A 24,409-nucleotide genomic window follows, 5' to 3' on the forward strand; every position below is an offset into this window, starting at 1 on the left:
ACCTTTCTTTTTTGGAGGCTTTTAGGGCCTTTGAACAATCTTCAGTATTCCTTCCTTCCACAAAGTTGAGTCTTGGCGTGGGGCTGATTTCTTCTATTGTGCACCTGGAGGGTCCTTTTAATCTGGAAACTTGTATCCTTTAATTATGGGAAATTTTCTTGAATTACTTCTTGGATGATTTCTTTTATTATTTTTCTCTTTCCTTTCTTTCTAGAGTGGCTATTGTTTAGATATTGGCCCTCTTGGACTGATCCTTTAATCATCCTATTCTTTCCTCCCACCACCCATTTTCCTTCTCTTTGTTTTGGGCTACTTTCTGGGAGGTTTCCTCAATTTTATCTCCAAGTCCTTCCATTAAGTTTTTCAGTTCTACTATCACATTTTTAATTTCCCAAAATTTATTTTTTGTTTTACACATAGTCTGTTTTTAAAAATAGCTTCCTATTCATGTCCATATCTGTTAAAAATAAGTCAGGTTCACTGAGGGATAATTTATATGCTATAAAATTGATACCTTGTCAGTACAGTTTGACAAGGTTTGACAAACATATATAGTGATGTAGCCACTCTGACAATCAAGATATGGAGTATTTCCCTGACCTTAATAAGTCTTTTTTGTGACCCTTTGTGGTCATAACCCACCTCCTTCCCCTGGTCCCTGGCAATCACTCATCTGCCTTTTGTCCCCATAGTTTTTTCCTTTTCTAGAAAGCTATATAAATCAAAGCACACAATATGTAGCTTTTTCTTCAGGCTTCTTTCATTTAGCATAACATTTTAGAGATGTATTCATGGTATTGTATGTATTAATAGTTATTTCTTATTACTACTGAGTAGTATTCCATCTGTTTATCTATTCACAAGGGTTATTTCTAGATTTGGGCTACTACAAAACAAAGCTGCTGTAAACATTTGGGAACAAGTCTTTGCAGGGACACAGAACTTCCTCTGTTGTGGATAAATATGTAGGAGTGGGATTTCTGTGTCATATAATGTGTTTGTCTAACTTAATAAACTGCCAAACTGTTTTCCAAAGTGGCTCTATCATTTCACTACCAGCAGAATATGAAGGCTCCAGTTTCTCTGTGAACTCATCAACACTTGGTGTTGTCAGTCTTTTCAATTTTAGCCATTCTGCCATATCTTGTTGATCTCTCTTAGGATATGACTGATATATACATAAAAATATTTCTTCTCCCTGTGTAGTTTCTGTTTCCTCTAGGCTGCTCTTCACTCTGTTTGTTTTGGTCTCCTGTTAAATGCATTCCTCAAAAGTTTGGTGGTCCTTGGCTGTCTAGCACATTTGAGAGTGAGGGGCTAAAAATTTTGTTGGCATCTCTGAGCTTACATGTGGAACTTATCTTCCAAAAGCTTTACTTTAGTTCTTTCGGCTGGGCTATTTTTTCTTTCCTATTAGGTTATTATATTCCCCAGAAAGAAAGATCTTTCTGTTTCTTGCCTTGCATTATCTGGACTGGAGGGAAGATAGCTTTTCTTTCTAAATAGCTTGAGTAGTGTTTCTGGATTTGAGCGTCATTGCCTACCTTGTACTATGTGTTCATTTCTGAATCAGTTGTTCTGATTGAGGGGTGGGAATATGAATCAGCAGACCTAGGTTACTCCCCAGCCTTGGGGGAGATGGGATTTAGCCACACCCAGATCACATGACCTGAGATGGGAAAAGGACTCATTCTCCAGAGGAAAGCCAAAAAGCTGCTACCAGAAGAAGGGGAAAAGGGTGCTGGGTAGGCAAAATCACAAGATGTTCACTATTTGATGTTTGTGTTAGTGGGGGAAAAAAAGGAAAGCAGTACTTCCATCGATTTCAGCCAACAGGATTACATAGTGCTCCCCAAACATGCTGTATGTTTCTACCTCAGGCTCCATTCCCTTGCTCACAATATTCTCTCCATTTGGATTGCATCTTCACTCTTGCCAAATTTCTATTCTTCCAAGTCCTCCCAGAAATGCTGCCTCCTTCTTGAAACCTTACCTATGGCCATTTCCTCTGTCAAGCTATTGGATCTCATTAGTTCATGAATATACATTTCAGTCACTCACCTCTTGATTTGACTCATCCCACTACTAGATTGAGAGCCCAGCAATGGAGGAATGGGGTGCTTTTTGTCCCTAGATGTGCTCCACTCCTCACGTGGGAGTTCCATGTTCGGCACTCCATGAATGTCTGTTGAATTGGAAAACACAACTGCTTAGCATTTTTATTTTGTAAAATGGGCTTAGTTTTACATGCTTCAGTGGTTTACAGTGCTTAATTATACACTTGGCAGAGTTAAAACAATTGTAGAGACAGAATACATCACTAGAGCCTTTAAGTGCTTTTGCATATGTTTAGCTAAAGCTTTTAATACATAGAAAGTAACAGACAATGAATCATTATTAGGTAGTGAATTTCTTTCTGGCAACATTTTAGAAAAGTTTCAGAGAAAAATTTCCTGTAATTGGATTGTTGAATACAACTTCTCCGAGTCTAATAGTTACTGCCACATAGTAGATGGTTAGTGAGTAGTAGTTGAAGTAAATATTACTCTTCTCACTGCCTTGAAAAAACATGTAAACATGTAGAATGTATCTTCCCCCCACCCCCTGCTCTTAAGTAGCCTCTCTTGTAGCAAAACAAAAAACACCCTTGGGGGTTCTGAAAAGGTCTCACATTGCTGTGCACCTTTTTTTTTTTTTTTTTTTTTTTTTTAGTTATGGGACCCTATGTGAGAAAAGTCCTGTGTGATGAGCTGGGAGCCCCAGCCAATTCTGCAATCAACTGTGTTCCCCTGGAAGATTTTGGGGGCCAGCATCCTGACCCCAACCTGACATATGCAACAACCCTTCTGGAAGCTATGAAAGGAGGGGAATATGGATTTGGAGCTGCCTTTGATGCTGATGGGGTAAGTAGGAAAGTTTTCTACCTGCTGATTCTTTTACTAGGTAATGAGCCAAGTGCTGGAAACCAGAGAATTAATGAATACCTCTGGGCATAGGAACCCAACTGGCTCTGCATCTGCCCTTCTGTTTAATGCCTAAGTATTGCAATTAAATAGCCATTACTTTTCTTTTCCCTAGTAAACATGATGTTATAAAGAGGTTATTTCTTTTTTAAAAAAATTAGGCAATCTTTCCTTATGGCTGGTTTTGTTGAGATCACTATGTAAGGAATCACCTATTTTAACAATAATCTCCATTAAGTTTGGAGGAAAGTATGAATTAAGAATATAGAGACTTGGAGTTCCTGCTGTGGCTCAGCAGAAATGAATCTGACTAGCATCCATGAAGATGCAGGTTCGATCCCTGGGCTCGCTCAGTGGGTTAAGGATCCGGCATTGCCACAAGCTGTGGTGTAGATTGCAGACACAGCTTGGATCCCACGTTGCTGTGGCTGTGGTGTAGGCCAACGGCTATAGCTCTGATTCAGCCCCTGCCCTGGGAACCTCCAACTGCCATGGTTGCAGCCCTAAAAAGATAAAAAGCAAAGAAACAAACAAACAAAAAAGAATATAGAGGCTACTGAAGCCTGAGAAAGTCATCTCTACTTTGACCGGTGGGACATATTCCTCATTGTATCAGGTTCCTGGGCCCTACAATATTCAGGGATTTTGGTTTCCCATGCCCTCTTCGGCCTCATTCAAGTTGTGTAAATGTGTGGGTGGCAGTAAAGTGGCTTGTGATGATGATGGCACTGGGCTGCTAGTGGCAGATGCCTTGGTCTGAACATTTTCACACATTCCTTCCCACAGGACCGTTACATGATCCTAGGCCAAAACGGCTTCTTTGTGAGCCCTTCCGACTCCCTGGCCATCATTGCCGCCAACCTCTCTTGCATTCCGTATTTCCGTCAGATGGGCGTCCGAGGGTTTGGGAGGAGCATGCCCACCAGCACAGCCCTGGACAGGTAAGCACGGTGGTCACCATGATCAGCTTCATGGTAGGCCTCTGATGCCCGTGTCTCCTGTGCTGGCAGCTGTCACTCCTTCTCCCCTACTCCACTGGGAACTTGTTGAAAGCCTGGGAACTTACAGATACGGCAGCATGTACTGGTAGGAGGGTGAAGGATCAGGTGTTCTGAACTTGATTCTTGGTTCTACTACTTCTTTACTCTTTGGAACTTGAAAGACTTACTTGGTTTCTACACCTCTTTTCTTATCTTTTGAATGAAGATGATCATAGTATCATTCTTACGGGGATTGTTATGAGGTAGGAATGAGGTGATTCTTATGAAACGTTTAACAGAATATGTCTGGTTCATAGTAAATACTTCGTAGGAAAACTTACTAAGCACATGAGCTAGAAAGAACATAAGTCTTAAGGTGGATCATATTATGTTAAAATGCTAACGTGTATCATCATTACTTCTGTAAAAACAAATGACACATTATAGGTTTGTTGTGAGAATGAAAGAAGAGACGCATGGAAAATGCCCAGTAGGAGATTCACTTAGTAGATAAGACATTCTGAGGTTTCTTTCTGCTTGTCCTACACATCCATCTTTTACCTTGTCTTATAAACATGAATTTCAGAGTCTAAGATTTTCAAGCCACACATATTATTGTGGAGGCAGTATTTGTTATGGTGGAAAGTTATGTACAATGTGGTATATGGAATGACTGGCCAACAGGGATCTGCTTATAGCACAGGGAACTTTACCCAATATTCTGTGATAACATATATGGGAAAATGATCTGAAAAAGAGTGAATGTGTGTACATATATAACTGAATCACTTTGTAATACAGCAGAAATTATCACAACATTGTACATCAACTATACTTCAATAAATTAAAAAAAGAGAGATTGAGGTAAATTTGAAAAAAAAAAAGAAAACAAAAAAGGAAACTGTAAATATCATCTCTCTCTTCCTAAGTTACTTATATTAATCCATAAATATATTTTTCCTTTGGATCTCTTTCTATACATGTAAAATATATACTGTTGTAAATCATATATAATCTACATAATATGATATATAATATGTATAATATATATTTGCTTTTTTAGAAAACCAAAAAGAGATCTGAAAGTACATACTGCTTTGTAACTTGCTTTTCTTTTTCACCAGCAATCTCTACCTTCATATTAATATATTTATGTCATCTAAAACCAAGATTATATTCAAATTGCCTCCAAGTGTCCTCAGAATGCTTTTAATGGATGTTTTGCCCAAAGCAGCATCCTATTCAACACCTTTCAGGGCATCTGGTTGTTAGGTCCATCCTTTAAGGCTTTTATAATCTCACAGAATCCTTTTATCTTTACTTAATGACATTGATTTTTGAAGAGACCTGACCAGGTGTCCTGCAGAATCCCACCTTCTGGATTTGTATAGTTGTTTCTTCATCATGTTACTAGTCATTCGGTCATTCCTGAAGTAAATTTTATATGTACTGTAATCATAATCTTAAGGGTACAGTTTAATGAGTTTTGAAAAATGTATACGTCTGTAAAAGAACCCCCCAGAATAAGCCATAGAACATTCCTATAACCCCCAAAAGTTCCCCTGTCCTCCTTCTAATGCCCCTTAGGCAAACCATTGTCATAGTTTCTTCTGCCATATTTCGGTTTTACCTGTTCTTGAACTGCACGTAAATAGAATCATGTACCAGGTACTCGTTTGTTACTGTTTTTTTTTTTTTCACTTAATGTGTATTTTTGATTCATCCACATCCACTGCGTGCATTACTAGTTCATTCTCCTTTGTTGCTGTGTGGTATACCAGGGTATGAATATTCATAATTTATTTTCCCAGTCTCCTATTTATGAACATTCAGGTTGTTTCCATTTGTTAGCTGCTATGAATCACGCCATTATAAGCATGTTTTTTTTTAGACACATTTACTTTTCTCTAGGGTTATTGTCTAATAGAATGCTGATTGTAGGGTAGATGTATGTTTAATTTTACAACTCCCAACTTATTCTCCATCTCACACTCTTATTTTGCAATGTTTGAGAGTCCTAGTTGCTTCATATTCTCATTAACATGTGGTGTCATCAGTCTTTTATTTTAACCATTCTGATGAGAACAAAATATTATTTCATTTTGGTTTAGATTTGCTTCATCCTAATAACTAGTGATGTTGGGCTCGTTTTCATGTGCTTATTGTCCCTTTGTGAACTTTTTTTGTTTAAGGACATATTCAAATTGTATTTTCTCAATTAAAAAATGCTTGTCTTACTGATTTATAGAAGTTCTTTATAGTCTCTAGATAATAAATCTCTTGTGAAACATATCACAGATATTTCTCCCTCCTGTCACTGTCGTTTTCAGAAGAGCATAACTTTAAAATTTTGATTTCTTACATAATTAATATAGACTTTTTTTTTGTTCTCCATAGGAAATCTTTGTTTACCCAAACATCAAAAGGATGTTTTCCCTATGTTCTCTTATAGAATCATTATAGTTTTTATTTATTACATTTAACACTATGATGATTGTGAATTAATTTTTGTGTGGGGTATAAGGCAGGCGTCAAGGTTCACTTTTCCCCCACAACCGTTTGTAATTGAAAAGGATTTATTTTCCCTTTGTGGGTTTGTTAAAAATAAGTTGAGCATGTATATGTGGGTCTGTTTCAAGAGTCTACCTTCTCTTCCACTGATCCATTTGTCTGTCCTTTTGCCAATATTACACTATCTCCATTATTGAAGTTTTAAAGTAAATATTTAAATCAGGTGACACCCTCAACTCTTTTGTCCACATTGAAAAAAATGTGTATCTTAGATCTTTTGTCTTTCTAAAAACATTTTCTTTTCTTTTTTTATCACATCTGTAGTTGCATAATGATCATAACAATCTGATCCCACAGCCCAAGCACATCCCCCTACCCCCCAAACTGTCTCCTCCGGAGACCATAAGTTTTTCAATGTCTGTGAGTCAGCATCTGTTCTGCAAAGAAGTTCAGTCTGTCCTTTTTTCAGATTCCACACATCAGTGAAAGCATTTGATGTTGGTGTCTCATTGTATGGCTGGCTTCACTTAGCATGATAGTTTCTAGGTCCATCCATGTTGCTAAAAATGCTGGTATTTCATTCATTTTAATGGCTAATTCCATTGTGTATATGTACCACATCTTCTTGATCCACTCCTCCGTCGATGGACATTTAGGTTGTTTCCATGTCTTGGCTATTGTAAACAGTGCTGCAATGAAGATCAGAGTACATGTGTCTTTGCGAGTCATGGTTTTCTCTGGAGAGATGCCCAGGAGTGGGATTGCTGGGTCAAATGGTAGTTCTATGTTTAGTTTTCTGAGGCATCTACATACTGCTTTCTACAGTGGTTGCACCAATTTACATTCCCACCAACAGTGTACTAGGGTTCCTTTTTCTCCACACCCTCTCCAGCACTTATTGTTTGTAGACTTTTGGATGATGGCCATTGTGGCTGGTGTAAGGTGGTATGGCATCGTGGTTTTGATTTGCATCTCTCTAAGGATGAGTGATGCTGAACATCTTTTCATGTGTTTCTCAGCCATCTGTGTGTCTTCTTTGGAGAAGTGTCTGTTTAGATCTTCTGCCCATTTTCTGATGGGGTTGATTGTTTCTTTGGTATGGAGCTGCAGAAGGTGTTTATAAATTTTGGAGATGAATCCCTTGCCAGTTGAATCACTTGCAAAGATTTTCTCCCATTCTGTGGGTTGTCTTTTTGTTTTGTTTCGGGTTTCCTTTGCTGTGCAGAAACCTTTCAGTTTGATTAGGTCCCATTTGTTTATTTTTGTTTTTATTGTCAATCCTCTGATAGGTGGATCTGAGAAGATGTGGCTGTCGTTTATGTCAGAGAGTGTTTGGCCTATGTTTTCCTCTAGGAGTTTGATAGTGTCTGGTCTTCTATCTAGGCCTTTAATCCATTTGGAGTTTATTTTTGCGTATGGTGTTAGGAAGTGTTCTCATTTCATCCTTTTCCATGTGGCTGTCCAGTTTTCCCAGCACCACTTATTGAACAAGCTGTCCTTTCTCCATTGTATATCCTTGCCTCTTTTGTCATAGAGTAGTTGGCTGTAGGTGTGTGGGTTTAATTCTGGGCTTTCTATCCTGTTTGACTGATCTATATTTCTGTCTTTGTGCCAGTACCACATGGTTTTGATGATTGTTGCTTTATAGTATATTCTGAAGTCTGGGCGCCCGATTCCTCCAGCTCCAGTTTTCTTCTTCAGGATGTCTTTGGCTATTCTGGGTCTTTTGTGCTTCCAAACAAACTTTAACATATTTTGTTCAAGTTCTGTGAAAAATGTCCTTGGTACTTTGATGGGGATTGCCTTGAATCTGTAGATTGCCTTGGGTAGTATAGTCATTTTGATAAGATTGACTTTTCCAATCCATGAGCATGGTATATCTTTCCATCTATTTGTGTCGTCTTTGATTTGGTTCATCAGTGGCTTGTAGTTTTCAGAGTACAGGTCTTTTGTCTCTTTAGGTAGGTTTACTCCTAGGTATTTTATTCTTTTGGATGTGATGGTAAACAGGATTGCTGCCCTAATTTCCTTTTCTACTCTTTCATTGTTAGTGTATAGAAATGTTGTCAATTTCTGTGTGTTGATTTTGTATCCTGCGACTTTGTCAAATTCGTGGATGAGCTCTAACAGTTTTCTGGTAAAGTTTTTAGGATTCTCTAGGTATAGTATCATGTCATCTGCAAATAGTGATAGTTTTACTTCTTCCTTTCCAATTTGGATTCCTTTTATTTCTTTTACTTCTCTGATTGCTGTGGCTAGGACCTCCGGAACTATGTTGAAGAGCAGTGGTGAGAGTGGACATCCTTGTCTTGTTCCTGATCTCAGCAGGAATTCTTTCAGCTTTTCACCATTGAGAATGATGTTTGCTGTGGGTTTGCCGTATATGGCCTTTATCATGTTGAGGTAGGTTCCCATCATGCCCACTTTCTGAAGGGTTTTTATCAGAAATGGGTGTTGGATTTTGTCAAAGGCTTTTCCGCGTCTATGGTTTTTATTCAGTTTGTTAATGTGGTGTATCACACTGATGGATTTGTGGATATTGAAGAATCCTTGCATCCCTGGGATAAATCCCACTTGATCATGATGTACAATCCTTTTAATGTATTGTTGGATGTGGTTTGCTCATATTTTGTTGAGGATTTTTGCATCGATGTTCATCTGTGACATTGGGCTGTAGTTTTCTTTTTTTGTGGGATCTTTGTCTGGTTTTGGTACCAGGGTGATGGTGGCCTCATAGAATATGTTTGGGAGTATCCCTTCCTCTGCAGTTTTTTGAAATAGTTTCAGAAGGAGAGGTGTTAGCTCTTCTCTAAATGTTTGATAGAATTTGCCTGTGAAGCCCTCTGGTCCTGGACTTTTGTTTCTTGGAAGTTTTTTAATCACAGTTTCAATTTCAGTATTCTTGTGACGGGTCCATTCATCTTTTCTATTTCATCTTGGTTTAGTCTTGGAAGATTGTACTTTTCTAAGAATTTGTCCATTTCTTCTAGGTTTTCCATTTTATTGGCATATAGTTGCATATAGTAGTCTCTTATGATCCTTTGCATTTCTGTGATGTCCATTGTTATTCCTCCTTTTTCATTTCTAATTTTATTGATTTGAGTCTTCTCTCTTTTTTGCTTGATAAGTCTGGCTAGGGGTTTATCAATTTTGTTGATCTTTTCAAAGAACCAGCTTTTCGTTTCATTGATCTTTTCTATGGTTTTCTTTGTTTCTATTTCATTGATTTCTGCTCAGATCTTTATGATTTCTTTCCTCTACTAACTTTAGGTCTTGTCTGTTCTTCTCTCTCGAGCTGCTTTAGATGTAAAGTTAGCTTGTTTATTTGAGCTTTTTCTTGTTTCCTGAGGTGGGCTTGTATTGCTATAAGCTTTGCTCTTAGAATGGCTTTTGCTGCATCCCATAGGTTTTGGAGTGTGGTATCTTTGTTGTCATTTACTTCTAGGTATTTTTTAATTTCCTCTTTGATTTCTTCAGTGGTCTGTTTGTTGTTTAGTAGTATGTTGTTTAGTCTCCACGTGTTTGTGTTTTCTGCAGATTTTTTCCTGTTGATGTCCAGTTGAATAGTGTTTTCAGAAAAGATGCTTACTATGATTTAGATTTTCTTAAAGTTACCAAGGTTGGGTTTGTATCCCAGGATATGATCAATCTTAGAGAATGTTCCATGTGCACTTGAGAAGAATGTGTATTCTGTTGCTTTTGGATGGAATGTCCTATAAATATCTCTTAAGTCCATCTGGTTTAATGCTTCATTCAGGGCCTCTGTTTCCTTATTGCTTTTCTGTCTGGTTGATCTGTCCATTGCTGTAAGTGAGGTGTTAAAGTCCCCCACTATGATTGTGTTATTGTCGACTTCTTCTTTTAAGGTTGTTAGCAGTTGCCTTATAATTGTGGTGAACCTACGTTGGGTGCGTAGATATTTAAAATTGCTACATCATCCTCTTGGATTGATCTTTTGATCATTATGTAATGTCCTTCTTTGTCCCTTAAAATATTCTTCATTTTAAAGTCTATTTTGTCTGATATGTGTATTGCTACTGCAGTTTTCTTTTGATTCCCATTTGCATGAAATATTTTCTTCCATCCTCTCACTTTCAATTTGTATGTGTCCCTAGAAGTGAAGTAGGTCTCTTGAAGACAGCATATATATGGGTCTTGTTTTTTGTATCCATTCAGCCAGTCTATGTCTTTTGGTTGGGGCATTTAGTCCATTCACATTTAAAGTAATTATTGATATGTATGTTCTTTTTGCCATTTTATTAATTACTTTGGATTTGTTTCTGCTGCCTTTTTTCTTTCCTTCTTCTCTTGTTCTTTTCTGCCTATAGAATTTCCGTTAGTATTTGTTGTAAGGCTGGTTTAGTGTTGCTGAATTCTCTCATATTTTGCTTATCTGTGAAGGTTTTGATTTCTCCTCAAATTTGAATGAGAGCCTTGCTGGGTAGAGTAATCTTGGTTGGAGGTTTTTTCCTTTCATCACGTTAAGTATATCATGCCACTCCCTTCTGGCCTGCAGAGTTTCTGCTGAAAAATCTGCCGATAACCTTATAGGGGTTCCCTTGTATGTTATTTGTTTCTTTTCCCTGGCTGCTTTCAATATTTTCTCTTTGTCTTTAATTTTGGTCAGTTTGATTAATATGTGTCTTGGGGTGTTCCTCCTTGGGTTTATTTTATATGGTACTCATTGTGCTTGCTGGATTTGAGTGAGTGATTCCTTTCCCATGTTAGGGAAGTTTCGGCTATTATCTCTTGGAATATTTTTTCTGTCCCCTTCTCTCTCTCTTCTCCTTCTGGCACCCCTGTAATACAGATGTTGGTGCATTTAACATTGTCCCAGAGTTCTCTGAGACTCTTTTCATTCTTTTTTTTTTTTTGTCTTTTTGCCTTTTCTTGAGCCGCTCCCATGGCATATGGAGGTTCCCAGGCTAGGGGTCGAATCAGAGCTGTAGCCACTGGCCTACACCAGAGCCACAGCAACGTGGGATCCGAGCCGCATCTGCAACCTACTCCACAGCTCACAGCAATACCGGATCGTTAACCCACTGAGCAAGGGCAGGGACTGAACCCGCAACCTCATGGTTCCTAGTCAGATTCGTTAACCACTGCGCCACAACGGGAATTCCTCTTCATTTGTTTTCAATCTTTTTTCTCTTTTCTGTTCTGCATCCGTAATTTCCACTAATCTGTCCTCCACCTCGCTTATTCGTTCTTCTGCCTCCTGTATTCTGCTGTTAGCTGCTTCTAGTGAATTTTTGATTTCAGTTATTTATTGTATTTTACATCTCTTCTTGTTTAAGTTTTATATCTTGTATCTCTTTGCTCAGTATTTCCTGTGAGTTATCCATCTTTGCCTCCAGTTTATTTCCAATATCTTGCATCATCTTCAGCATCAACAGTCTAAAGTCTTTTTCCTAGAGGCTAAGAATCTCCTCCTTGCTTAGCTGTTTTTCTGGGGTTTTTCCTTTCTCCCTCATCTGAGTTATGGTCCTCTGTCTTTTCGTTTTTATAGGTTTTTGGTGTGGTGAGCTTTTTACACATAATAGTATTGTAGCCTTTCTTACTTCTGGTGTCTGCCCCCCCTGTGGCTGAAGTCGGTATGGGGGCTTGCTGTAGGCTTCCTGATGGGAGGGGCTGATGCCTGCCCACTGGTAGGTGGAGCTGATTCTAATCCCTCTGGTGGGTGAGATTTAGTCTCTGGATGGGATTAGAAGCAGCTGTGTGTGCCTGAGGGGTCTTTAGGTAGCCTGTTTACTGAGGGGCAGGGCTGTGATCCCACCTGGATTGTTGTTTGCCCTGGGGCTTCTCAGCAGCTGACTGAGGGGGAGTGGCCAGATTTTCCCAAAATGGCCACCTCCAGAGAAAGGCATGCTGCTGAATATTCCTGAGAGCTTTGCTTTCAATGTCCCTCCCTCACAACAAGCCACATTCACCCCTGTTTTCCCAGGATGTCCTCCAAGAACTGCAGTCAGGTTTGACCCAGATTCCCATGGAGACTTTGCTTTGCCCTGGGACTCAGTGCATGTGAAAGTCTGTGTGTGCCTTTTAAGAATGGGGTCTCCATTTCCCCCAGTCCCATGGAGCTCCTGTGCACAAGCCCCACTGGCCTTTAATGCCAGATTCTCCAGGGGCTCTTTTTCCCCGAACCAGATCCCCACACATGAGAGTTTGATGTGGGGTTCAGACCTCTCACTCCTGTAGGTGAGTCTCTGTGAACCAGTTAGTTTACAGTCTGTGGGTCTTCCCACCCAGGAGGTATGGGGTTGTTTATATCGTGAAATTGCTCCTCCTACCTCTTGATGTGTCCTCCTCTTTTTCTTCTGGAGTAGGATATCTTTTTTAAGGTTTCTGGTCCATTTGGGTGAAGAATGCTCAGTCTTTAGTTGTGAATTTTGTCATTTTTAGGAGACAAGTTGAGCTCCAGTCGTTCTATTCTGCCATCTTAATCCCATCTCCTCTACATACATTTTAGAATCAACTTGTCTACCAGAACCTGGTGAAATTTTGATTGAGATTATATTGACTCCATAGAGCAATTTTGAAAGCGTTGCATTTTAGTAATATTGAGATTTCTACTCCATGCATGTGATATATATCTCAGTTGATGATGTTTCCTTTAACTTCTCTTATATCCATTGTAGGTTTATTTCTCTTACATATGCTTTGTAGTTTAGTGTGGACACTTTACACAATTCTTGTTAAATTTACTTTTTTGGGGGGTGGGGGTCTTTTCTAGGGCCACACCCTTGGCATATGGAGGTTCCCAGGCTAGGGGTCTAATCAGAGCTGTAGCTGCTGGCCTATGCCACAACCACAGCAACACGGGATCAGAGCCGCATCTGCAACGTACACCACAGCCCATGGCAACACCAGATCCTTAACCCATTGAGTAAGGCCAGGGATCGAACTTGCAACCTCATGGTTCCTAGTCAGATTTGTTAACCACTGCGCCATGATAGGAACTCCAATTCTTGTTAAATTTAATCATGAATATTTTATATATTTTGATGCTCTTGTAAATGGAATAGTTTTATAGATTTAATTTTCCAGTTGTTTGCTGCTAGTAATGAGGAATATAACTGATTTCTGTAAATTGATCTCTTATTCTTCCACCAGTGGGGAGATGAATTACATGCCTTTTGGATGTTCCCTAGGTTACTTTGCCCTCAGGTGATATTGATATTAAGGTCCATGATAATGAACCAACCTCAGTTTAAAAGTTTTGCCTTATTAATAGCATCAAAGACTTGGATGTATGATGGCATTTTCCCTCTTTGCCTTTCTTTCCTTTCCAAAAAAAAAAAAAAGCGAAGCAAAAATCAGACCATCTCTAGAAAAGGTCATTCTAGACCATTTCTTATGGTCCAGAGTCATAAAGGATCCTGAGTGTTATGTAAGTTATTTAATATTGTGGGAGCATATTTAATAACACCTACTTATACAGAATCTTATAAATTAGAAAGAATTTTCAAAAATTTTAACTCAGAACAAGACAGGGATGCCCACTCTCACCACTGCTCTTCAACATCGTTTTGGAAGTCTTAGCCACAGCAATTAGACAAACAAAAGAAATAAAAGGCATCCAAATAGGAAGAGAAGAGATCAAACTGTCACTGTATGCAGATGACATGATTCTATACCTAGAAAACCCTAAGGACTCAACCCCAAAACTCCTTGAACTGATTAATAAATTCAGCAAAGTGGCAGGATATAAGATTAACATTCAGAAGTCAGTTGCATTTCTGTATACCAGCAATGAAACATTAGAAAAGGAATACAAAAATACGATACCTTTTAAAATTGTACCACACAAAATCAAATACCTCGGAATACACCTGACCAAAGAGGTAAAGGACCTATATGCCGAGAACTATAAAACCTTAATCAAAGAAATCAAAGATGTAAAGAAATGGAAAGATATTCCATGTTCCTGGATTGGAAAAATCAATATTGTAAAAATGGCCATACTACCCAAAGCAATCTACAGATTCAGTGCAATCCCTATCAAATTACCCATGACATTTTTCACAGAACTAGAACAGACAATCCAAACATTTATATGGAACCACAAAAGACCCAGAATCGCCAAAGCAATCCTGAGAAACAAAAACCAAGCAGGAGGCATAACTCTCCCAGACTTCAAGAAATACTACAAAGCCACAGTCATCAAAACAGTGTGGTACTGGTACCAAAACAGACAGACAGACCAATGGAACAGAATAGAGAATCCGGAAATAAACCCTGACACCTATGGTCAATTAATTTTTGACAAGGGAGGCAAGAACATAAAATGGGAAAAGGAAAGTCTATTCGGCAAGCATTGCTGGGAAACCTGGACAGCTGTATGCAAAGCAATGAAACGAGAACACACCCTCACACCATGCACAAAAATAAACTCCAAATGGCTGAAAGACTTAAATATATGACAGGACACCATCAAACTCCTAGAAGAAAACATAGGCAAAACACTCTCTGACATCAACATCATGACTATTTTCTCAGGTCAGTCTCCCAAAGCAATAGAAATTAGAGCAAAAATAAACCCGTGGGACCTCATCAAACTGAAAAGCTTTTGCACAGCAAAGGAAACCCAAAAGAAAACAAAAAGACAACTTACAGAATGGGAGAAAACAGTTTCAAATGATGCAACTGACAAGGGCTTAATCTCTAGAATATATAAGCAACTTATACAATTCAACAGCAAAAAAACCAATCGATCAATGGAAAAATGGGCAAAAGACCTGAATAGACATTTCTCCAAAGAAGATATACAGATGGCCAGCAAACACATGAAAAAATGCTCAACATCCCTGATTATAAGAGAAATGCAAATCAAAACTACCATGAGATACCACCTCACACCAGTCAGAATGGCCATCATTCATAAATCCACAAATAACAAGTGCTGGAGGGGCTGTGGAGAAAAGGGAACCCTCCTGCACTGTTGGTGGGAATGTAAACTGGTACAGCCACTATGGAGAACAGTTTGGAGATACGTTAGAAATCTATACATAGAACTTCCATATGACCCTGCAATCCCACTCTTGGGCATCTATCTGGACAAAGCTCTACTTAAAAGAGACACATGCACCCGCATGTTCATTGCAGCACTATTCACAATAGCCAGGACATGGAAACAACCCAAATGTCCATCGACAGATGATTGGATTCGGAAGATGTGGTGTATATATACACAATGGAATACTACTCAGCCATAAAAAAGGATGACATAATGCCATTTGTAGCAACATGGATGGAACTAGAGAATCTCATCCTGAGTGAAATGAGCCAGACAGACAAAGACAAATACCATATGATATCACTTATAACTGGAATCTAATATCCAGCACAAATGAACATCTCCTCAGAAAAGAAAATCATGGACTTGGAGAAGAGACTTGTGGCTGCCTGATGGGAGGGGGAGGGAGTGGGAGGGATCGGGAGCTTGGGCTTATCAGACACAACCTAGAATAGATTTACAAGGAGATCCCGCTGAATAGCATTGAGAACTATGTCTAGATACTCATGTTGCAACAGAAGAAAGGGTGGGGGAAAAACTGTAATTGCAATGTATACATGTAAGGATAACCTGACCCCCTTGCTGTACAGTGGGAAAATAATAAAAAAAAAAAAATTTTAACTCAACTTCGTCTTTGCAAAGATTTGATAAGGTAACTGGGTAGGTCTTACTCTCAACATATTAAAGATGCTGAACCAGTTATCAGAGAGGTCAAGTGACTTGCGTAAGCCTACCCAGCTAGTAGGAATGGCCCAGGATTTGAAACTGTTACATCTTCCCAGTAACTACAACTTGATCGGGATGGTCCCTGAGAAACCAGTTGAGACTATTGCTCAACTCTCCTGTGGGGTAGTCATGGCTTTCCAAACCCTGGCCAGGAGAAGCTGGTTTCATTCTGACAACAAAAACCATTTGTCCTCTTTTCTGGTGGAAATTTCCCAGTAGTTCTTGATTTCACTTTATCCTTCCCACTCCCAATAAATCTCTGTTTCAGTCAGAAACCAGAGGCCTTGCTTAGAAATTTCACAAAGGACCTGTTCTGATATGTAAGTGACCATTTAAAAGGATTATTCATGCTTGCTGGTTGGGATTCAGAATCCTGTGGGGCTCTGACGTGGTGATTTATTTTGGGTGTTTGACCTCTTGTGGAGTCCCAGGTGGATTTGCATGATGGACACTTTATACGCTTCTTTCTTCTTAGTAAAATAAATGCAACCTCATCATTTTATCTTGACAGTGGTTTCCCATAGAGGTTATTTTTTTAATTGATAAAATCACAGGAATGTGCCCGTAAATGCCAGGCCATGGAAGAATGATGATTGAGTGGCTGAGCCACATTAAATGATATGCTTGCCCTAACTTCTGGGATTCCAGAATAAGGAGCCCCTGCACCCTTGAAGCTTATGACTTAGACAAACTTCCATTGTTCACAGATAGTTGTTGTTCCCAAGGGAAGATATTCAGTATCTTCAATTTCTACTCTTGCAGTATCACTAAAACAAGGATTCCATTTTCCCCTGAATAATACTGTTTCAGCCTTGAAAATGGCATTCCTTTGGGGCTTTGTCATTCTGAATGTGTCTGATTTGTGGTTGCAGATGAATCTGTGTTGCTGAAATCATTTTGGTTCAAATGATTTGAGAAGTAAAGCACATTCAAAGTGTAATGTCGCCCCAAGTTCTGTCTCCGCCCCATGAGGAGGTATTAAATAATCCTCTGTGTCATCATCCTTCAGTAATATTTATGAAGCACCCGTCTGTGCTTGGGACTGTGCTGAATGCTGTGTGAACAAAGCAAACACACGCAGCCTTGAGCTCTCCTCATTACAGATGTTTAGAGCCTCCGACAAGGCTAGCATCCTTCTATACCCTGCAAGGGAGCCAGATCTGAAGAGTGTGTTTTGACTCAAGGGAGGCCACATAAGGTCCACCACCCATAAACATCATGGTGAAGGGAGTTAGTGCTCTCCTCTCTTTTTGCATTTTGTGTCACTCCTGTTGTTCACCATTTATTCACTCAATAAATACTTATTAAAGGCCTTCTAGGTCCTAGACAACTGTCCTTTTCCCTGATGGAACTTACAGTCTAATGGAGAAAATAAATTATAAATAAAGAAAAAATATAGAAACATAAGTTGTAACACATGTTAGGGGAAATGACCTTGGTATAGGAATATTTGGCAGGTGTGGTGCATCCTGCTTAGATAAGGTATCCAGGAAAGGACTTTTTGAGGAGGTTACAGGTAGGACCAAACATCAGAAACATGAGGCTGGACCTGGCTTTGATGCTGAAATGACCCATGACATATGGGAAAATACTTATTTTTCAGGGTGTGGTCTGCAACTATTTGTTGCCAGTCCCCAATCTGAAATATGTACTGTAGCTTTATCTTGAATTTATTCAGCTGGTCATTGGAATGAAGAGAGTGTTAATCCTGCACATAGGCAAGTATCTACTGATGTATGATAACCTTGGTCCTTGTTGCGTCCTTTAGATCTGTGCTATTTTTGTCTCCAAGCTCAGTCAAGATTGTATAGCAGTAATGGAAGAGATAGTGTTGTGAGCTAATATGTGCTTGTCCAGTCTCTCATACATCCCTTGAGCAATAGAATGATAGGACTTAAAATGATAACTATGTTCAAGTGTAGCTTTTTGGGGTCACACCCATGGCATATGGAGGTTCCCAGGCTAGGGGTCAGATAGGAGCTGCAGCTGTTGGCCTACACTACAGCCACAGCAACACAGGATCAGAGCTATGTCTGTGGCCTACACCACAGCTCACGGCAACGCCAGATCCTTAATCCAATGAGCAAGGCCAGGGATCGAACCCGCATCCTCATGGTTACTAGGTGGGTTCGTTTCTGCTGTGCCACAACGGGAACTCTCTCCATAGCTTTTTAAGTCAGGGTGAAGGAAGAAAAGAGATGGCACCCTCAAAAGGATTTGCTATAAAGAATTTAGTAAGTTAATAACCTGGTCCACAGAAGTATGGGTAAAGATTACAAAGGAAACCCTCCAAATTAAGAAGCCCCCCTGATGGAGAGGCACTTAAGGACTCACAATATCAGAAAGCTATTAATTCTCACATGACTCAAGGGTCAAGGGTGGGATCAGGGTAACCATGGTCTGGCAAGGTCTGGAGTTGCCGGGGACTGAACTTATTGGGGAGGTACAAATACCTTAGCTTCCCTTTGTTACCACCTTCCAAAATCTGCAGTCTGCTGCTGATGCCTCCTAGTGGCCAAGACCAACTGGAAGCCAGAGGGCAAGCTGTGGAGCTCAGCTTTGTAGGGAAGTGAACAGGGCAGAGATGGGCACTGAATGAGATGGGGACTCTGGGGTAGAAGAGGAGCAGATGAAGAATAACCAGCACGACCAACACAATGGCCAGTCCTTTTGGTAATCTCTACCTCCTCTTCTCTCAGTCTTATCCTCTCATCAGTTATTTGGACTTCAGATCTAGCAAGTTGAGTTAATCATACTTATCACTGAACAATCCTTTCATAATTTGTCCAATATTATTAAATATTATTATTAAATACTATAATTTGTCATATTATTAAAAAATTAATGTTTCTCTTTTCTTTGACTGTCTTCCCCCCATAGACAACCACAGATGTGTTTATTGTTTCCTTTTGTTTGAGTGTAGTTGGTTTATTTGCATGTATTTTAAATGATTGTGACTAGTACTGTATACTAGATCATTTGGTTTCTTATTTTTTTCCACTGTATTAAGATCCTCTCAGTGGCTACGTGTACATCTAGTGTGTTTCTTCTTGCTGCTGCATGGTAGCATGATGTGCATTCACATGTCACCTTTGTCCCCTTAGCACCAAACCCTTAGGCTGCCTCTTATCTCCTGCAGCAATGAATGATGCTCAGTAGCCCCCTTGGGGTTTGTGGGAGGATTTCATTAACATGTGTATCCAAGAGCAAAATTGTTGGGGCAGAGGCAGTGTATATACTTAATTTGACCAAATCCTATGTAAGATTGTACTCTTAAATGGCTTTCCTAGTTTGCTTCCCCCACCAGTTCTTGCATCTTCAAACCCAGGCCAATATTTTATTGTCTAGCTTTCTAATTTTCTCCCAGTGGAATAGATAGAGAGTGACATACCATTGCTGTACTAAACTTTCATTTGTCATGTTACTAATAAGCATATCTTCAGATGCTTGAGAGATTTGGGGGTTTCCTTTTATTAGCTGTCTGTTCCTGTCCTTGACCTGTTTTTCTCTTTAGGGTTCTCCCACCATTTTTGGTGTATTTGCATGAGTTTATTGTATATTCTGAATATTAGACCCTTGTTCATTTTAGGCACTTCTAATTTTCATCTTTTCTTCCTCAGACAAAAACTTACCCCTAAGTTCTATATTCAAATTGCTGTTAATAGACAACTTTGCCATAGACAAATCAAATTTAATATGTGTGAATAGCAACTTTTTTGATTTTTCCCTAAAAATGGTTCTTTTTCATGTTTATTATCTGAGTGAATCACCTGTCATAATCGTGGACTTCCACTTCTCCCTCATTCCCAGTGCACCATTAGTCATGTAAAATCACTTAAATATTTCCTGAGTGATTCTTTCCTCTCCATCCCTATTTTTATTTTCCTAGTACAGGTTCTCATAACCTTTTGCTTGGACTAGTGCAATAGTTAGTGAACTGGTCTCCTTAGCCCCAGACCTCTTCTTCTTCATTCCATCATCAGGACCATGCCCAAGGTCGATTGTTCTAGGGCAGAAAGCCATGCATCTCCTTCCCTTGCTTACAATGTCTTGGTGGCTTCAAAAGGCTGCAGCATGAGATCCCATGTCCTGATGCTAAAACATGCATAATCTCTGAATAATGACCATGTCACGCTTGCCGACAATTTTATCATGCCCTCTTAGTTGTATTGTGTTGCTTACTGTTTCCTAAATTTGATGGCCTCTCACACTGATGGGCCTTTACATCTCCTGCTCTCTTTCCTTGAAATGTGTTCCCTTTGTCCCATCCTACGCCCCACTTAGTTCTTCCTGTTCTTACAATACTGAGTCAGCATGACCTTCTTAGTAAGTACTCCTTTAATGTCATGTTCCTCCACCCCAAATGGTGGGACTTGCTCTTCTGAGATCCCTTTATCACAGTTGTCATAGTCATTGAACACATGTACTTGTCTGTTTCCTAATGTCTTGTGATCCCCCCAAAGGCATGGGTAGGTTCTTAGTAAACACTTAAATGAATGAATGAGATTTTTTTCTCCTTTTGGATACTTTTTATTGGGAGAATACATAACTAGAACTCCACAGATCTAATCACATAATTCTAAAAGTTAACTACCATGAACTAAAAACAAGCTTCTTTTGAATTTTGTACAAAATAAATTTGTCGATGCCATCACCAGGTGGTACAAAAAAAGTATCTGAAGGATAAGAAGGATATAATAAAACTGTGCCTGACTTATGGTTTTCATTTATATTTAGGTAAGTTTGTAGTGAGTTGGATTTTTCTAATGTTATGTGAGTATTGATTATAACAATAAAATGAGGTAAAAGGAAGTAACAACATAGCAGTTATTTCCTAGTTAATAACTCAGACTCACCACAGCTTCAGCTGAAGCTCAGGTTTCTTTATTCCTTGCTCTGCTAAGTAGAGTGAGAAGTGGATTTCTTTCTAGGACATGCAGAGAATACCTAGCATTGCCTTCTTCTGTGCTTTTTGTGTTTACCTCCTGGAAAGGATGCTAGCAGTGATTCAAGCCTGCATGTCAGAATTTCTAAGATATGATATCAGATGAGAAAGTGATTTCATACCTACGTTTAGTAGAATACCCTTATAAATTAATTAGCTAAAGTGAGAGGAATAAATTGGTAATATTTAAGACTAGAAGCTGCAATAGTTTTGGAGATGCCGGATAAGCCATCTTGGGTTTCTCCTGTCTGTGTTGGTCAGAAAAACAATTTTGGATGAGCATCGAGTGACCTGAGTTCCAAAATATATAGTCGTCATCATTCTTCCATGTGAACTCAAAGACAGACCATTTTGATAAATCAGCTTTCTCTGGCCTGCTCTTTGCAAGGACTTTTTCCACTCTTTGGTTTTGTTTATAGAAAGACCTAGTCTTTTTTTTTTTTTTTTTTTTTTTTTTTTTTGCTTTTTAGGGCTGCACCTGTGGCACATGGAAGTTCCTAGCCTAGCAGTTGAATTGGAGCTGTAGCCGCTGGCCTACACCACAGCCACAGCAACACAAGATCCAAGCCACATCCACAACCTACACAACAGCTCAAGGCAATGCTGGATCCTTAACCCACTGAGAGAGGCCAGGGATCGAACCTGCATCCTCATGGATCCTAGTTGGGTTCATTACTGATGAACCATGAAGGGAACTCCCAGAGTCACTGTTAAGGGTGTCCCGTATCGTCTTCTCAGTCTTTCCACTGACTTGGCACTTGTTGGCTTTTGGCAGGTAATTTTGATCACTGGTGAATTCTACCAGTGTGGAAAGACATTTCTTTACACTGCCCTGGGTGACTGGGAATTAAAGATCATTTTAAGCAGTGGTTTCAATGCCATCTGCTCTAGAGCATAAAATTAAGCAGCATGCAGTTGCTCTCCAGTGGGAATGTTGAATTCATGACTTGCCTTTATTTATAATCTCAGTTTTGGTTTGGGGAGGGTCCATTTGGTTAAATAACCTTATACCTTTTTTTTTCTTGTGACTTAAAATATTTACGCACTTTAAAAATCAATTCCATTTATTACTGCAAAGGGACATGAGGTAACTTTTTGGGCTGATAATAACGTTCTGTATCTTCTATGGTGGTGGATACAGAACTCACTCTATACTCACTCTGTATATATACGCATATATACATACACACATATATTTTAAATTTATTGGATATAGTTGACTTATAAAGTTGTGTTAGTTTCAGTGTACAGCAAAGTAAATCAGTTATACATATACATATATCTGTTCCTTTTCAGATTCTTTTCCTATATAGGTTAACTCCATCTGTATTTATCTATCTATCTGTTGAGATTTATGATACTGAACATTTAAAATTGGTGAATTTTATTTTATGTCAGTTATAAAGGTGAAAGAATAATCAAACCCTATTTATTTGAAAACCAAACAAAGCACTTCTCTTGGGTCTTCCTTTAGATTGGGGTCATGGGTCATGACTCTTTTTGAATGACTCCAGTTCCCAGCATCAAGGCTGGCATTTACCAAACCATCAGTAAACACTGGCTGGGTTCAGGTGAGTCTTTGGACTAGCTATCCACTGCCTCCTTCTGTGTAGTAAGCCAAAGCCTCAGTACACTACATGCAGTCTTGTCTTGAAAAGACTTACATTTAGAGTTGGAAGTTCTAAGATTTCATAGTCACATTTATTGGTGGCATAAAAGATATAAGGAAGATGGGATAGCCTAGCATGACTCTGAACTGTATGCTTTGTCAAGCAGCCAGAGAAGCTTGGCACTTGACAATGCTTTTAAATGACAGAGGATAATGATAAATTATCTTTAGGCTCGAAGATCTTTCTGGAGTGAAAAAGGTTTTTGTACCCAAAAAAATGTACTTTTAGTATAACTCTCACCAAAAAAAAAAAAGTTTTTTCAAATGGATCTTAAACTCCAACCTCTTAGGGTGGGGTTAAGCTGAACCTTTTGCGAACACTTAAATTGCTTACTATCAATTTCACTTACCCCTCAGGCTGAGGGAAGAATAATATCTAAGAAAGATACACAGGGGAATCAAGAAACTGCCAAAAAGTTTTGCTTATTCAGCAAAGAATGAGAGGGTGAATGCATTTTTATTTACAGTGGATTCCATTAGAGAGTCCTGTTGGATGGTCACAAAAACCCTCAGAAGATTGGCAACAAGTGCTATTATTAACATTTTATTTATAGGAAAAAATTGATATTGGGAGATTAAGTTACTTGTCTGAGGTTGTTCGTCAAGAAGGAAGCAGTCGGGACTGGTACCAGAATGTCTAATTCCAAGTCTCATCATTTCTTTGTTCTTCCTTATTGCTGAGAGCAGGAGAACCTTCTGATTGTATCTTGGGTGAAAGTCACTTGTATCTCTCGATGTGTGTCTTGGGGGTTACCTCTGAGTGTGGTGGATTACATCAGACAAGCATAATTAATTTCAATCCCAAGACATCTTGTAATTTTGACTTGAACATCACCACTGTTCAGTAAAGCTCTAGAAGAAGCAGTTCCTGGCTTTAATTTAAGACTTCCAGGAAAATGTTGACTGGAGTTCAAGGCAAGGTTTGAATTTTATACCCTTACCTCAGGATCTGCTTGAAGTAGTAAGATCAGCAGTGGCTGCATGAAACAACCTTTCTCAGTTTTCAGCAGAACTTTCTCCACAACATGTAAAGTGGGTTAAACTGATATGGTTTCTTCTAAGAGTTTTTAATCTCAGACAGTCAACACTGATGATAAGAAAAATAAAAGATACCAACTAAGTATGTACAAAGGAAGTGCAGTGGGATCCTTTGGTGAATAATGTGTTAGCAGTTGGGTATAAGATGATGCTTAGAAAAAGAAAAGACACCACGTCGGCCCCTGTCAATATGCCCCATACAGGTGAGGGTAGAAGTCAGACCTAGGATCCATTCATCTTGTCTCTCATTAGGATTCTTCCTGAGGTTTAAATTTGTCATTTTGGAATTCCAGGTTATTTTAGAGTTCCCAGTTGCATCAGTGGTTAATATTCTAGCATGGAAGAAAACTGTTTGGTGAGTGGGTGCCCACATTTGAGAATGCTAGGTCTTAATTGAGGACTCGCCACTGAGAGATTACATCAGTCAGGATCATTATGCTGCAAATGAGAGAGAAAACTAGCTGAAATGGAACCCAGACAATAAAGGGAATGTGTTGGTCCACACTAACTGAAGTAGAGTTGGCCTCAGATGAACCTTGATTCAGCAGCTCTGTGATACCT

The 24,409-nt window shown here is 39.1% G+C and overlaps 1 protein-coding gene across 1 annotated transcript in view; it reads left to right on the plus strand.

Moving 5' to 3' along the window:
* Positions 1–24,409, plus strand: part of PGM5 (phosphoglucomutase 5) — a 203,249-nt gene that overhangs the window by 37,101 nt on the left and 141,739 nt on the right. The window contains exons 5-6 of the mRNA XM_003121933.6: positions 2,713–2,903; positions 3,750–3,904. Of these exons, the coding sequence (XP_003121981.4) occupies positions 2,713–2,903; positions 3,750–3,904 (346 nt within the window). The remainder of the gene's footprint in view (positions 1–2,712; positions 2,904–3,749; positions 3,905–24,409) is intronic.

This window comes from Sus scrofa, chromosome 1 (genome assembly GCF_000003025.6).
Source record: "Sus scrofa isolate TJ Tabasco breed Duroc chromosome 1, Sscrofa11.1, whole genome shotgun sequence".
Classification (NCBI taxonomy): domain Eukaryota; kingdom Metazoa; phylum Chordata; class Mammalia; order Artiodactyla; family Suidae; genus Sus; species Sus scrofa.